This window comes from Cuculus canorus, chromosome 1 (assembly GCF_017976375.1).
Source record: "Cuculus canorus isolate bCucCan1 chromosome 1, bCucCan1.pri, whole genome shotgun sequence".
Classification (NCBI taxonomy): domain Eukaryota; kingdom Metazoa; phylum Chordata; class Aves; order Cuculiformes; family Cuculidae; genus Cuculus; species Cuculus canorus.
Window position 1 is genome coordinate 193,946,251 of NC_071401.1, and position 16,750 is coordinate 193,963,000.

The 16,750-nt window shown below is 40.3% G+C and overlaps 1 protein-coding gene and 1 long non-coding RNA gene across 10 annotated transcripts in view; one reads left to right on the forward strand and one right to left on the reverse strand.

Moving 5' to 3' along the window:
• Positions 1-16,750, forward strand: part of SRPK2 (SRSF protein kinase 2) — a 147,269-nt gene that overhangs the window by 121,764 nt on the left and 8,755 nt on the right. For all 7 annotated transcript variants that reach the window (XM_054056401.1, XM_054056402.1, XM_054056400.1 and 4 more), the window contains 2 exons: positions 5,217-5,317; positions 5,424-5,531. In XM_054056401.1, the coding sequence (XP_053912376.1) occupies positions 5,217-5,317; positions 5,424-5,531 (209 nt within the window). The remainder of the gene's footprint in view (positions 1-5,216; positions 5,318-5,423; positions 5,532-16,750) is intronic.
• Positions 7-16,747, reverse strand: LOC128850937 (uncharacterized). Of its 3 annotated transcripts, XR_008448186.1 has the most exons (4): positions 11,405-16,747; positions 9,957-10,055; positions 4,717-4,795; positions 7-3,447 (listed from the first exon to the last, which is right to left on the reverse strand). It is a non-coding gene; the product is annotated as an uncharacterized LOC128850937 (long non-coding RNA). The 3 variants fall into 3 exon arrangements; XR_008448187.1 differs by lacking the exons at positions 7-3,447; positions 4,717-4,795 and having other exon boundaries at positions 5,541-10,055; positions 11,405-11,982; positions 13,547-16,747; XR_008448188.1 differs by lacking the exons at positions 7-3,447; positions 4,717-4,795 and having other exon boundaries at positions 5,541-10,055; positions 11,405-11,561; positions 11,844-16,747.

Genomic DNA, 16,750 nt, shown 5'->3' on the forward strand with positions numbered 1-16,750 from the left:
AAGTATTCCTCCTAGTGGCGTTATACCATGCTTGAAGTCTCTAGGAACTGTAGGTGATGACTTATGTAGAAGGAGCAGGGGGATTAAACCTTGTCTATGTGTTTGACCTGTGTTCAGTCACGCATCGATACAGACTTTACTCTTTATTTGTTTGGGGTATTTTGGTGAAAATTCAGTACCAGGCCTTACGGGTGGGCTGTCACACACTTCTTTCAGTACCACAAAAGGACCTTTCAGCAGCAGGGAAGAAGTCTGGCACCATCTTCTTGACTTTGATGGAACACTAGGCCTAGCACTTCTCAGTGGCGTTGACTTTTCTCTACCTGCAGGCGAAGTGTTTTGAATGTTTTTAGTTCCTGGATTGATGCCAAACCTACTAATGTCCTGGCCTGCTTTCTGGTTGCATCTGAAGAGAGCCCACTGAAAAGATGGTGCCCATGTGCCAGCCAGAAATCTGTTCATACTGGTCCCAAGCGCTCTCTTTCTTAGGCGCTCACCAGGCTTGGGGAGGGAGGTGGGATATGAGATCAACCATATTTAGGGCTGGGTTACAGCTACAGCCCACTATTGGGAACCATTTTGTCACTGCTGGCTGATTTAATCTTGGTTTCATCTACACTGAACATTTTGCTCATTGAATTGTGCATCATGTGAATGCAAAATCTCAGCTATGATTATTTTAAACTAAGTATTTCATCTTAGAAGGCTTTTAGCAAAAAGGCAGAACAGGTTTCTAGAAATGAAGAGGAAGCTGTTAAGCTAGTTTGATCCCAAGGCGTTCTGGTGAATTTTGCCCTCTGAGGACCAGGTTTCAAGAAAAAGCAGATGTATTAGTTCTGAATGATTTTTAGAAACAGAAGGGGGAGGGGAAGAACACTTTTTGACTTGATAGAAGATTCTTGTCTAGTAGCATGGATGTGTATTATGTTAAAGAAAGAGGCAAAAATGTAGAACAGAAAGGCAGTGGTTGGGTTAAGAAAAAAATGTAATAGTCTCGTTAAGGGAAATAGCTTAGCTAAGCCTACTTCAGCTAAATTGAGTTATTTTTATTTCTTTTTATTCAAACCTGGGAGTTTGACAGATGCAACTTGGAACACGATACAGAAGCATTCTTGTTAAATTCAAACAAATCTACTGTCTTAACTATTAAGCTGAAAGGAGAACTGATTTTAAAAAACTGTGGAACTTGGTTTTTAAGGGCATTAGATATGTTATTGTAATTAAAATATTTGCACTGACAGGTCAGTCTATACAGGATAGAGAAAAGGAAGTTTAGTGCTGCAAGTAAGCATTATTCCCATAGTTAAAGGGTAGAAAGCAATCATAAGATCATGTAACCTGACTTCCTTATATAATGAGTCAGTAATACACTGTTAAGCCCATTGACCTTTATGTTTGGCTTAAAACACATACTTGGCCCTTGATTTGGATGAATGAAATGATAAAAAAACATAGTGTGGTTGAAGTGTTTTCACCTGCTTAGCTCTCAGAATTGTTTCAGAAGAAGTGCAGCAAGTTTTACTTTGTCTGCTGCAGCTTCTAGCTGTTACTTCTTGTTGTATCTTTTCTCAGTCATTATAAAAAAAATCTGTAATATGCTGTAGTTTCATTCATTAATGGTTTGTTTCTGTTTCAAACAATTCTTATCTTAATCTTTTCTTAAAACTCAAAATAATAAATTCTTTTTCTTTGTAAGCATGTTGCCAACCCTCAACTCCTTATGGCTTTTCTGTATTCAGTGTCGTTTTGGACGTTTAAATTCTGGCCACCAGAATTACTCAGATCCAAGACTTTTGCCTGTAAATCCTATTTATTTAAGACATGGAAGTCTTGGTGTCATAGCAAAGAGCTGGATTTTTGCCATTAAATAAAATAGCTCCAGGGTCTTAGGTGGAGGTTTTATTTATAGTGCCAGTGGCTATATGCTAAATATATGTTTTTCAACCTTAATAAAATACTGAGAGACTAAATTTGCAAGTGGATAAAAGAAAATGAGATAGCTTAGAAGATCAATAAGCCTGCAACATTGTCCCAGATGAAATTACTAAACATAAATAGAGATGTATTGAAAAATACTATCAAGTGTATTTCTTAGTTTAAGACTTTAGAAAAGCAATACACACAGTTTAGTATAGAGTCTGACAAGTAAGGTAATCGCAGAATCAAAGATTAGTTGGGTTAGAAGGGACCTTAAAAGATCATGCAGTTCCAGGCCCTGATGTGGGCAGGGCACCTCCTACTAGACCTGGTTGCTCAAAACTTCATCCAGCCTGGCCTTGAACACCTCCAGGGATGGGGCATTCACAACTTCCCTGGGCAACCTGTGCCAGTGCCTCACCACCCTCACAGTAAAGAATTTCTTCTTAATATCTGATCTAAACCTCCCATCTCTGCAGGAAGGCAAGAAATGTGAAATATACAACTCTACTCAGTTGGTTTTTTTCTGCAGAATGACAAGATACAGGCTAATGAGTCTTCCAGTCCATCTCCTTACACTCTGCACTCCCTTAAATAATGTACAGGAGGTTTCGATGCCTGGTAGCCTCTTCCTTTGTGCTTCTGGCAGCATATAAGAAGAAAGCTTCTGTTGCTGTTTTCCTAGGGTTGCGGGCAAAATCCTTGTGCCTCTAGAGAGTAAAGCTGTTTGTGTTATCACAGGAGCGACTTATCTCCATAGCAGTAGAAACAAACCTACTTTTTTCCTCCTTGATTTTATCTCATCAGGAGCAATTTACAGGCTTTTTGTGCAAAGAAAGAAGAAAATCTGAGAATTCAGCCATTGCTCACATCTTCCTCAGAAGGAGGAAAAGCTGAACGTTATTAATATTAGTGGCATCAGTAATAATGTTGGGTTGAAGAGTGAATAAATCATATTAAGATATTTAGAAAGGAGAAAAATACAAGAGTTCCAGGCCATTCAATATTTTTAAATGGTGCTACTTTTTCACTACAACTTCAGTGCCCTTTTTTTATATAGAAGTAAACTTCATTTTTTCCTCTCTCTCTCTCTCGCCATTGCTATACTTTATTATGTAACATGGTTTCGTTTTATCAGGATACTTGCCTCATTCGGTACTATTTGTGTTCAGTGGCTGAGCAGCTACTAAGTTTTGATCTTTTTCAAGTTTTCACCGTGTGACCAAATGCCCTTAAGACAGATCTGGTAGTTTCCTCGTGACTCTTCTCTTCATTGCAGTGTTTGAATGTTTACCAAGTACACTATCATGCTGAGACTGTGAGAAGAGGAGGTGATATTTCTCAGTTTTACAGAACTAGGACACACAAAAGTGAATATTAGGAATGCTCACTAATTTTGTGCTCAGATTGAGCTCCGTTGGATGATTTTTTGAGATTACTTGCCAAGAAATACGTTCCTTTTTATTTCACTTCCAGCTGTGAATGAGCCACGTTTTTCAGATTCAGAATCCAAGGTCTCATATCCATCTTCTGGAAAATATAAGATGTAAACTTAGTGAGTTCCTAAGAAAAACACAGAAGTGTAATCACCTGTTCAGATTCCTCTGTTAGAAGAAAATTGAAGAAAGGGTTTTCTAATGTCATATTCCGATATCCTGCTGATGAAGCTTTTTTCCCCCCTTCACACGACTTTATTTGCTGCAGTCCTTCATTTTCAGCAAGATGTGTTGGAAGGATTTATTTAGAACTGAGCCCCTCTCCAGGGCTACTGAATTGAGACAGGCCCCGTTATTTCTTGAATAATGCATGTGCTTGTGTTTATAAAAAAACCAAATGACTAGACTGTACTATGGAGCGTGCTCATAAGGGAAGACTTTAATATTAGGCTTACTGGATCCTGTCTTTTAAGTGCTGGATTGCAACCTTATTCTGTCAGTGTATTTTACTTTAGTGCCCTGTATTGGTGCTTTTTTTAAACTTGCGCCTTGGATTCTGTTCCAGCTTTTTTAGAGGACTCTTTTATTGAGATCTCTGCCCCTTCTTGTCTTCTGCCATTTAGTCTTGTGTTTTCTTTCCTTCTCTGGTGGATCTTGCCAGTGTCTTTTGGGATTGGCCTGGATTTACACATCCTGATGGCCCATTCAGGCTTGCTGTCCTGGCAGTTAAAGATCCTCTTGTGAATTACCCACCATTAGACAACCTATATTTTTTCTCCTTGTCCCATATCTGGTCTATTTTCTTCCAGTTCTTTTGCCAGTTTAACCATAGAATCATTTAGATTGGAAAAGACCTTTAAGGTTACCAAATCCAGCTCTTAATATAACACTCCCAAAGCAACCTCTAAGCATGCCCCTAAGCACCACGTGTACACATAAATGCCTCCAGGGATGGTGACTCAACCACTTCCTTGGGCAGATCAGTACATCCCCATCAGAGTCCCAAGTGCCTTTTCAATCTAGTACATCTTTCTTATTTTACCACTAATTTCTGATTCAGTCTTCCTACCTTCTGGACAAGGAAACCGATATGAATCTGCTGCTGCTATGTGGTTTGTGATACCTGGTTCTATCTTCCGCATTCAAGTCAATCTGTTTTTTTTCCAATGCAATTTAAGAGCTAGTAGGTGGTGTGAAAAAACAAAGGAAAAAGCAGCAGTCCTCCACTGTCCTATATTAGAGTCATCGATGATCCAGGAGCCTCTAAAGATTGCAGGATTAATTAAAGTTCAGCTTTTTTAGTCTGAATTGTGCTTAATGCAAAATAGGACCTTCAGAGAACTTCATTTCAATGCTGAATTACCTGTGGAATGGGTGTCGGTCCCCTGGCTCTCAAATTAGCTGGGTTTTGATGAGTCTTTTTTCCCTTGGGACAGATTTTTCTTGGGAAAAAAAAAAAAAAAGAAAGAAAAGATCCAAAATTATGTACTGTAGCCAAGAATGGAAGTGCAGAATTTATTTTCTCAACCAAACTGTTCCACACTCTGTGGAGTTCTTGGAGTTGGAATTTTAATATTTTCTGTCTGAATCTGTTCTTGGAAACATATGCACTGGTTTTGCTTAGAAGCTCCTCTGGATATTCTAATAATAGTGATTTGGCAGTTAAAGAATACAAAGAACTTGCACTTGAAATGAGAGGTAAGAAATCCTATTTCTGTTGCTTTAATTTCTCGTAACATTCAGCAAACGGTTTTGGTGTCTTCAGTGTGTTACAAAACTGGATAAAGTGTCAAGGGAAAACTGCTTGGAGATGATGAATAGGATGTTCAAAATACTAACTATTGTGCATTTTGCTTGTGTTAGCAAAAACTCGTGCTGCTGACTTACTGGTGAATCCACTGGACCCAAGGAATGCAGATAAAATTAGAGTTAAAATTGCTGACCTGGGGAATGCCTGCTGGGTGGTAAGTATAGCAACATCATTTTCCCTATTTAGCCATCGCTATTTAGAATAGGCCTTTTTATTGTTACTTTTTTTTTTTTCCATTAATGTGGTTATTTCTATTTTAGCATAAACACTTCACAGAAGACATCCAGACGAGACAATATAGATCCATAGAGGTTTTGATAGGAGCAGGTTACAGCACTCCTGCTGATATCTGGAGTACAGCATGTATGGTAAGAACAATACAATGTGTGTTTTACAAGAATAAACCTCCTAAAAACAGTTGCTTATTTGGTGAGGAAGCCTGATGAGGATGGTTCTGATATTTTAACATAAATATATCATCATAAATTATGTCATATCAGATAGTGACTGATGACTTGTCCCTTTTATTTGAATTTCGCAAGCATCCTTAATCAAAAGGGAATGTTTTGGAGAACATTTCTACTTTTCATTTGATGCATTTTAAACTTGCAGTCAAAAATATGCAGATTTGGGAGGAAATACGTCCAAGTCTAGATGAAATATTACAACTGCATGCATGTTTCCTTTCTATCTTAGAATCTGTACAACTGTTCACTGTGTTTCCATTCCTTTTTCTTGCATAAAATAGCAAAACATTGAAATACTTCAAATTCTTGCCAAGTGCAGTGCAAACATTCATCGGACTAGGCTTGCAAGTCGCGGTTTTAGATTCTAAACTTTGAAGAGAAGGAATTCAGTTTATTAGTAAAATATGTGTTAAGATTCTGTAGATTTAGTTTTTAAGACAGTTAACTGAAATGATAGATTTTTAAAAATCTTTAAAGAATAGAAAAACTTAGTTATTTGACTTTCTGAAACACCTATTCTGTTTATAATACTTCTTTGAGGACAAATAAGATACGTGCATCTTCTTATTAGCAATAGTTCTGGAAATAGGTGTAGAAATATCTTTGTCTATTTTAAAAGTGAAAACTTATTCAAATCTTTATATTTTACAAATACATGTCTGAAAAGAGTAAATGTATGAGGAGGAGTAGAAGACTCAAATACTAGACACAGTTTGCAGGCGTGGGTGATGAGAAGAATTGCAGAGCTCAGAGGGAGTGGAGGAGGATTGAAAGGAACATAAAATCCTACAGATATTATAAGCGCAGCAAGCCATGTGTTGGAACTAACTAACCCATAAGGAAAATTGCAAGGATGTTTTCTCTGGAGTTTAATACTAGCTTTTGCTTTAGTACACAGAAAAGAACATCCATTTCCAAATTTACTCTTCCATTTGGGAGCAAAATGCGGAATTTTTCTATTACCTTGAAAACAAAGCGTAGAAAATAGTCCACAGTTTTGATCCTGAATTCTTCCAATGATTTTTCTCATAACTGACTACAAAATTACTGTGAAGACATTTTTTTCCTTTTACTTGATAATTTGTAAACCTCAGTTGAATTTGATACTTTTTATGGTACCCAACTTTCTTTAAACACAATCCTAGATAGACTTCAGCTTTTATGAAAGATGAAAGCCTTAAAGAAAGATAAATATAGAGTAAAGCCACATAAAAGCTGAAGTCCATCTAGGATTGTGTTTAAAGAAAGTTGGATACTTCATAGCAATATCACACCTAGGGAATATAATATTCTTAGAATACTTGGGGCTGTCCAGCCCCTTACAGTTGAATTCTTTTCCGTGTTATGTAAGTGTTGCTGCTTTTTCATGCCAGTCCTTTCTCAAACTCAAGGGGAAAAAATTCTAAAGCATCTTTGCCACTAGGGTATCTTAATTCAGATTCACAATTATTAATGGAATATCAGTATTTTAATGAGAAAATTATACTTCTGCTTTTTTGTTATGTAAGCTTTAAAGGTACATTAAAAAATTGAGGCAGAAACACCACAATTTTGTCTTCTGTCACAGACTTTGGTTTTTCTCGCCCTTACAAAATGCTGTAGGAATTTTATAATCTTACAGCACTGCCATGCAATTGTTGAATTCAGTTGTTGTCATTGTGTAGTCATGTAAAAAATAGAGATCAGTCTCTCAAGCTCACCCCAAAAATTTATCATTTCAAACCCCCTCAGGATCTGCTTTCATTCCTGTATGTTTGAGAAAATGGGTCAGAGCATTGTGAGTGCTGATCCTGTGTCAGATGGAAAACAGCTCTGAGGTAGGGATTGACTTGAAGACCTTAACAGCTCTTTCTGCATCGAACTTGTAGCAGATTAACAGCCAGGGAAACATTCTTTATGTGAACTGCATTCCTGATGTGGAATTCTCAATTAACTTATTTAGGCTGTCTTTGGAAATTAAGATTTGATTCTCTGCAGTCCCTAAAGCCTCCAAGAATGCTGAAGTTTTTTATTGCCGTTGTAGTTGCACTTGCTTTCTGAAGTTTGGATTCTTTGTTGTACCTAGATGTGGTTCAGAAAATGCCCTTCAAGGCCACCTTACTCTTGTTTCGTATTTAATTCACTTTATTCCATAACGCTTACTGTTACATGCATTTTAAAAGGATTGTCTGTTGGAGCAGGGGCTGAAGACATTGTTTATTTTCTGCCAAAATACGGGTCAGATACCTCATTAGCCATGTTGTCCAGCATGCTCAAAGGAGAACAAGGAGACTTCTTTATCATGTTGCTTTGCTTGTGCAACAAGTCCAAAGTCATTAAGGACATTTTTGGAAGCAGTACTATGTGAAATGAGTGGTCCAGCAGTATTGCCATGACTTTTTTCTTCGCAAGTTTCCATCCTTCCATACTTTGCCCAGTGAGACACTATTAAGCACACGTGAAGTGGTGTCCTGCCAGCTGCCTCCATACTGACTTCGTACAGTGTTGCTCATTCCCTGCCTTTTTTAAAATTAATTAAATTAAAAATTAAATGAATTAAATTAAAAAAGGTTGTCAGTTAGGAGTAACGATATGTTAGGAAGTGACCTATGCTTGAGGTTGTGTTCAAGTTAGGAAAGTAATGGCTGTGATCATACCCACATGTCAGAAGTGCTGTGTTTGTGAATGGTTAGGAAAGGTGCCAGGTGGCTTTGCAGTGGGAGCCACATTGCATAATAACAGATCTCGTCCTTCATTCTGAGCACAATTTTGACTTTGGATGAGCTTTCTTGTCTCAATTTATCTCTGAATGATAATGCATAAATCTCAAAAGTATATGAATTAGAATCATAGAACCGTTAAGGTTGGAAAAAACCTCTAAGTTCATCAAGTCCAACCATCATGTTGATGTGAACCAATTAATGTGAATGCAAAGTATAGTAAGGTACCATCAGAGCAAAGGTGAGACTTTACTCTTTAAAAAGCCTTGCTCACATCTGAGTCACTAAGCTAGTTCTCTGAGCCGGCAGTGAAAGAGTGTTCAAAGTGTTTTCACCTCATTTGGATGGAATTGTGAACAAGTACATATTTGTACACACAACATTCAAATCGGAGATTTCTGACCAGTCTTTGCACAGAGACTGATCCAGTTTTGCTCTTCAACTCCTCCATTTGTGTAGCTCTTGCTGACAGAAGACTTCCTGCTTCAAAGTTGTGTTCAGGTTCTCCGTCTCAGTGGGTATTGTTTAAGTTTCACAGTGTGGCTGTCAAACTCTCCTGAATGGCCTTGCTTACAAGCAGCCCAGAACACTCTGCTGAGTAGTAAACAGACTGTCTAACTTGCAAAACAGAAAAGATTCTCCATCTGCTGTACATCTACTACTGTGTCAGGTATTCTAGGTAATGTCTCCATTTAAAGAAATTGACACAGGCCTTTCTTTCAATTAGTTTAGGGTCCATGGTATTTCCGTGTCAGAGTTTGACCTCCAGATGTGTACGTAAAACGTGTCAATCTTTTCATGTGTCCTGACTAGTAGATTTTATGAAGGACTACTTGGAATGCGTTAGACCAGGGTTCACCTGAGGCCTTAACTTGGTCTTGTGCTTTATGGGTTTCCATTTGAGCCTAAGATTTTTCACTGCTTGCTAATGAAAGAATCTTTCTCAGTAGGACTAACATTGGCTATGAGAGTAGGAGAGCTACTGGTTCTCGTACTGGCTTGTGTTTATGGAATAAAGTGTTAAAGTCAAGCACAGAGGTTGCATCACAGCAGCATCAGACTGTCTTTTTTCATCATACCATTTGCTCATCAGTTTTACCTAGTCTTTCTTAATGCGGATGGACATGATGATGATGCTTTTAAACAAAAGCGTCTGGTAGTGGTGCCCTGAGTGTGCAAAGTGTCTGTGTTCATGTCTGCACAGCAACTTTCAGAATAGCACCCCTTATGAATTTGGCTTTTACGACATTGTATGTTTTGTCTGCCTGGAGTGCTGTCCTCAGCTGGGCTCTGCTAATATGGCTTGTCTTGGTCTAGCCACCAATTCCTTGTGTTTGATGCAACTTTCAGGACGGGGAAATCTTTTATTTGTATTTTCTTCAGTATGAGAGTAGCCAGACATGCTGATCAGGATTGCTTGTGCTGGAAGTATACGTAAACAGAGCAATGTAAAGACTCTACCCAAATGGCATTTAATATAAATCCAATGGTGCAAAAGAGGGAGAAATAACTTGGTGCTAACAACCACAATTAAGCAGCGTTGTAAGCCAGCAGCCTGTGAGCTGAATCTTCCAGTTTTAGATGATTTGGCAAGGCCCAGTTCTTATGCCCCAAACAGGAAAAGTACCTCTTGAAATCAGACTTAAAGGATGAGAGGGAATATCCTCAGGCCAGTAGCAGTCCTCTGCTCAGGTGATCTGGGTCTCAGAGTACTCAGACTACTATTCTTAAAGAGAAAAATTAAAAAAAAAAAAAAAAAAAAAAGGCAGGTGAAAAAAGAGGACAGTGCATATCTTTGGAGGCGTATAATCAGGGCACGCATGATGTGCTGTGAAGCTGATGAAATAAGTTAGATGCCAGTGGGCTTTTCCAGACTATGACAGAGTTGTTTGCTTGTTCTGTGCTCACTGAAGAACGCAACGAAGAGTAACTTATTTTTTTTCCCAGACTGTGGTGACCCAGGTCTGTGCTGTTTGCTGGATATTTGTAAGTTTTGCTAAGGAAATTGAACAGTGTTCTTTCTTTTTCTTTTAACAATAAGGCCTATTTAAGTGGGATACTCAGCTGCTCTCATGGAAAGCTAGACACAGGGAATCTCTCTCTACATCTATTAAATTCTAGAAAATTCTTTGTTCCCTTGCTGTACTAAACCCTATTTTAATTGTGCCAGCAGGGAGGAGCATCTCTTGTTTTCACCCCAAAAAAAGGAACAGATTTGGAGCCAGCAGTGCCTTTAACAGGATTGAAACCACCCTTGATCATTTAATTTTATCAGGTTGAATTTCCACATTTGCAGTATTGAGTGAGCTGGTTTCTGTGGAGCAGAAACTGAACAGGCACTGCATGATTTAGCATTTCCTAAATCTCAAAAAACATGGAACACAGTACTCCACTGCTGCTGCCAAGAAATCCTGGCAAGATAAGGGAGTTAGTACTGGCAGAGGGCATCCCTTTGTACTGCTCCCGGACATGACTGCAAGCACCATGATTCCATTGCTTCTCCTTCTTCATTCTCTTTGGATTGGAGACAGGAAAAGCACCTGAGATGATGAGTCTCATCATCTGGATTTTGTTGTTCATCATGTACAGCCTTGTTCATGCAAGGGAGGAGGTGAGTGTGTCACAGCTAGGACATTAACAAGACCTTTTTAACACTTACTGAGGTGGCTTTTGTGGTGAGTTGTGATTCTTGAAATATCTTCTCTTTATGACAAGAGCTGTCGAATAGATCGTAGCTATGCATTGGCTGGAAGCCAGAGAAGGAGAAAATTGTACTTGATGTTTTAAAAGAATACAAATGATGACAGAAAATACTACTGGGCTGAGAGGTAAAGGGGGCAGGCAAACAGCATTCAGAATGAGAGAGATGCTATGACAAGTCAAGCAGGCTTACAGGGGTGGGTTTTGTTATAAAACATACCTATTTATGTCATAGAATTCGGAGAGAGAAAATGAGCAGAATATAATAACTTGTGCTGTTAAATTTAAACATATGTGGGGGCTTGTAGTTAAGCCCCCAGTTTACTTCTCTGCATTATGTCCTCTAACGTGTAGTGGAAAGTTAACTGTCCTTACTTGCTCTTCCCATGTTGTAAGCAGGAAACAATGATGTCTCCATGGGATCATGAGTATCATCATGCTAGTATGTGTGAGTGGCACATACTGAAGGTGTGATGACAAGCTTCAGACTGCACAGGAGCAGTATTTGGAGGAAAAATGGAAAATTAAAAATCTGGTTGAGAGAAGAGAAAAACTCAAATCACTATGCACATATTTTTCCGTAGGCAGATATGGTGCAAAATGCTGTTATTAATCACTGTGCACCCTTTTTGAAGGTGGTGGGTGGACAACCTGAAACATTCAGAAGAAAATGATTTTCCAAAGAAACTGACTTTCCAAAGCAGCCACTCAGCATGGCATGATTCTGAGATTGGAGTACAGCAAATAATAGAGACCTCTTTCCTTTTCAGGCATTCCGTGCATGTCTGTGTTTTGTATATCTGGCCTTTCTTACCGAGCACTAATGATGCAAAATGCCTTTTATATTCTTTCCATTGTCTGGCACTTCTGAGGGAGATGTCCATGGGAGACACTGTGAGCTGGTATGCATATCTCAGAAAGCTTTCTGCTCTTCTTTCAAGGCTCCCGCTTACCTGCAAAACAGTGTTCTTAAAGCTAAGCCTATTTTTAAAGCAGTTACAATCTTGTCATTTACAGCTCTTCATTTCAACTGGGGCAGAGAAACCCTGGCCAAGAACCGAATCTCATCTGTCAAAATAATAATTCTGGCCTGTAGCTTGTTGTCCTTTTTCAGCTGGGGCTTCATAAGAGGAATTCAGGGAGGCTGATGCAGTCCAAGTGAATTGTTCTTCCAGTCCTCTCCCAGACAGCTCTCCCTAGGCATGCATCCCTTTTCTATCACCAGATGGAGTACGCAGCTGTCACACAGTGAAAAAGTAGCTGTTTCCAATTGTGTGATTAGACATAGATCCACAATACACGATATTGATGCCAACGGTTTAGTATTGTGGTAGGTTCGTACACAGTCGTGTGGCAGGAAAGGAACTGTAGCCTCTCCAGAGCCTACAAAAGCAGCAGTGTGACCATTCATGTGAAAGGTTCTCCATCTGCAGATGGACAAGAGTAGTCTAGACTGATTTTCTGCAGTAACCTTAGGAAAGTGATAAGTAGCGATTGCCGGTACAGTCAGTAAGGATGAATGATTGCCTTGGGCTTTTGAGGCATATGTTGAGTGTGCTTTATCTCCTTTGTTAATTCCATATAATAATTGAAGTGCTGATGTCTGTTGAGGTAAATGTCAACGTTAAGTAAATAAGATCATGGTAATTCAAAGTTGTAGTTTCTGTCAAGAAACTAGTTTGTATAAATTAATACTTTCAAAGGGAAAGTAAATGAGTAAATATGATCAGTCTGTCTTTGTAGCATCATAGAAATAACAGCTACATTTAGGTTGAAAGGGAGCTCTGCTAGCCTGCCTCCTGCTTGAACCAGATTTAATGCCAAGGTTAGATGAGGTTACTCAGAACCTCGTGCAGTGGAGGTGTACATGTCTGTCAGGATGGCATGTCCACAGTCTTTCTGAGCAACCTGTCTCAGTGCTCAGTCAATCTCGCCGAAGAATTTCTTTCCTCATATCTAGTTGGAATTTCTCATCTTGCTGTTTGTGTCTGTTCTGTATTGTCTTTCCATTGAGAAGACTGTATCTTAGAGTCGTAGAATCATAGAAGAGTTTGGGTTGGAAGGGACCTTAAAGATCATCCATCTAGTTCCAATCCTCCTGCCATGGACAGGGACACCTCCCACAAGACCAGGCTGCCCAAGGCCCCATCCAGCCTGGCCTTGAACACCTCTGGGGAGGGGCATCCACAGGTTCCCTGGGCAACCTGTTCCAGTGCCTAACCACCCTCATAGTGAAGTTCCTCCTTATGTGTCATCTAGATCTGCCCCTCTCTAGTTTATATTCATTGCCCCTAGACCTGTCATTACAAACCTTTGTACACAGTCCCTCCACAGCTTTCTTGTAGCCCCTTCAGGTACTGGAAGGTTGCTGTGAGGTCTGCTCAGAGCCTTCTCTTCTCCAGGCTGAACAACCCCAACTCTCTCAGCCTGTCCTCATATGGGAGAGGTGCTCCAGCACTCTGGTCATCTTTGTAGCCCTCCTCTGGACCCATTCCAACAGTTCCATATCCTTCTTACCTTGAGGATTTGAGAACTGGACGCAATAACTCCAGATGAGGTCTTGGATCTTGATCTTCTCAGATCTTGATTTTCTCTGTCAGTGCTTTTCAGGCAGTAGAGCACAGCAGTTAAAACCCCTCTTCATCTTCCCTTCTCCAACCTGAACAAACCCAGCCTCTCCTCCCGCATCATGCGTTCAGCCCCCTGACATCTTAGAGGTCTTCCCTGGTCTTTCTCCAGTTTGGTAGGATCACTTTTGTACTGGTGGCCCCAAGGTCTACAGAAGCATATGTGAGTGCCAAGAAGAGGGGAGGTCACTTCCCAGTGACAGCTGGTAGCACTCTTGGTGTGTACAACCTGGGATGTGGTTAGCTTGCACCCTGCTGTGTTCAACTTGCTGTCCGTCAGGGTTTCTGCCTCCTGATTTTATCAGTGTCAGCAGCCTGGGAATTGGAGGCTGGGTGGGTTTATCTACATACGGTTGGGTGCAAAGCGTTGATAAGTACAGAAAAGTGCTCGGGAGGTCCAAATCAGCAGTGTGTCACCAAAACTATAGTTCTGAGTACCAGCAGCAGCTGTACTGAGCTCTTCTGTCGGTGGCGCTGGCTTAGTAGCAGGACTGCACGTGCTTTCTGATGCACCACAGCTTTGGATATCAGCATAAAAAGTAGAAGAGCTCTGACTGATACAATCCAGAGGTGTCATTGTCCTTCTTATGGCTATTTACCTGCTTATTAGCGCATTTTTAATGCTGATTCTTTTACTTTATGATAAAAGCATAGGTCAAGAATGTACTTGGTTTTAAATGAAGCCCAGTTAATTGAACTTATCTTGCACTGTGTCGCCAGTCCGTCCCGCAGATAGCTAGGAACCTATTTCCAGGTCGCTACAGATGAACCTGTGAGACATTGTCCTGCATGAGTGCCGAGTAGTATTACAGATATTTATTGCAGCGCCCAAAAGGCAAGGCTGTCTCTGGGCTGTCCCTGTGTGCATCTGAGTCAGAAGTTTCTTTATGGTCAGTGCAGAGTCCTTCCAGGAGAGTCAGGAAATCAAGTGTCTAAAACACTGCAGCTATAGCCCATGCTGGGCATGGAGTCAAAGCTATACAAAATGGAAAAAAAGCAGCAGCAGCATTTTGAAAAGCTTTAGTTTCTCTTTGGAAAAAGGGTGGTATAAATATCCCACATCTGTGAGAGCTTACAGCTCTTGTTATATACAAACAGCTCTAAAATTCAGTGTATCTCAGTGGTATGCTTACTACTTTGGCTTCTCTATGAATACCTTTTACAGTTTAATCATTTTAGCCCCACACAGATGTATCAACTATTAATACTTCATTATTTGGGAAGTAAGCTCTCTGATTTTTGAAGTCTAACTTCGTGGGTAAATTCAGCTACATCTCCATTGTTCTCCAGGAATCTGTGTTAAATAGCAATGAGTTTCTTAATGGCCTCAGAAATCAGCTTCATCAGCATGTGTTCTTCTAGGAAAGCTGCTCTGGCTCTCCCAATGAATATATTCCCATGAGATACAGAGGGGATGCTTCGGGGGCTTCTCAGTCTCATTGCAGGAGAATAACGATATCTCCATGAGGTGATCCCTAGCAGTGATCTCTTCTGGCTACTCTAAAAATTTCTTCAGTTTAAATACCTGGTAATTTATGAAGTCCTTCAGTTTTATTTAAGCTGTAAAACGAAATCTCCAGATCTTGAGCTGAGAGTAGAATAAGAAACGTGAATGACTGTTTATTAGTGATAGTGGCTTTAGAAATTAAAGGCCCATTTGTAGGACCAACAGAAATGTCAGCAAGGGGCATTCTTGCTTTCTTGGCTGCTCTGTGTGATTCCAATTAATTACTTTGGCTATAGCCCACTTGGATGACACTTCAGGTCACAGCTTGAAAAAGCCAAGTGCCCATAAATAGGGTAAATTTATAGGTGATTTAACAACTCCAGATTATGAATTGGAACAGAAAAGTGTATGTTTTCAGGAGACAGATTTTTTGTAGTAGATGCTGTGACAGAGTGAAATCCCTTCCTTGAGCTGTGCCAGGGAGTTCTGCCTGCTTTCTGGAATGATTTTCTGGATCAGATGCTTTCCCTGGTCTTGGAGGTGGAAAACAGTTCGATGTCTAAACCACCTGGAAAGAATTAGATTCCTGTGGCTGCTTGGGCAATTGGTGATCCAGAGCAGAGAGAGAATAGTTTAACCAATTATGCTGGCTAAATCCACATTTGTACAGAAGCGTGGGCTCTCACAGTTATTTCAGTGCTTTGCAGGTTTTAATGTGCATTACACCTATAAAGAAAAACTCAGTTTTGTCCTGACTTGATGTGGGCTTAGCATGCTGTCGGAGTGTTTGTGACAGCCTGGAGGGATCATCTGCTCCGGGTCCCTTTGTCAGCGTCAGTATTTTAACCCACAACTGCAGTATTTACTTCGATGACTTCTGATTCAACAAGAATACCTTTTTAAAAACTGCTCTGATTTCAAGTGATTAATTATAGCTATAAATGGGTTTTGTTTCTGATCCAGACTTCATTTCGTTCTCCAGCATGCACTCTGACAGATAATTGCCCTTCAGACACAAGTGTAGCTCTTCATCACATATTTAGAAAGTACCTCTTGGCTCCATTAATTCACACGTATTTAACATGACCAACAGGCAACATATTAGTACATACACACGATTATCAATGACTTACACTGGTGCCTCCTTCGTACCCTGTGCAGCCGATAGGTTCAGAACTGCAGTCAGATGCTGTTCTCTGCCTCCTGCCACCAAGACCCTGTGCTGAATGTCACAGCGTGACCAAAACACTCCCTGGTCAGCCAGTGGAGCCCCAGGGGTTGCTGGTTGGGGAGGGATTGCAGTTCCACACTCCTTGTCCAGCTCCTTCCTTTGTCCTGGTTGAGTAGGCAGAATCACCTGGGGTTTGGACGTGCTGCCTGATTCCAAACCCCAAGCCGCTCGGAGTGACGGGGTGTGCTTGGGGCTGGACATGGCGTGCTCTGCAGAGCCTGCCTTCGTGCTGTCCTCGCACTGTAGGAGTGATGGTCCCCAGGTAAGTGGCCTCTTCTCGGTCTCTGATCCAGTTGCAGGCCTTTAGCTTTGAATGTCAGTTCCCTCTTGGTTCTGAGATAGTCGTGATGCTTTGCTGACCTCTTAAGACTAAAACCAGTATTTCTGAAATACCCATAAATATGTCTGTTATGTTA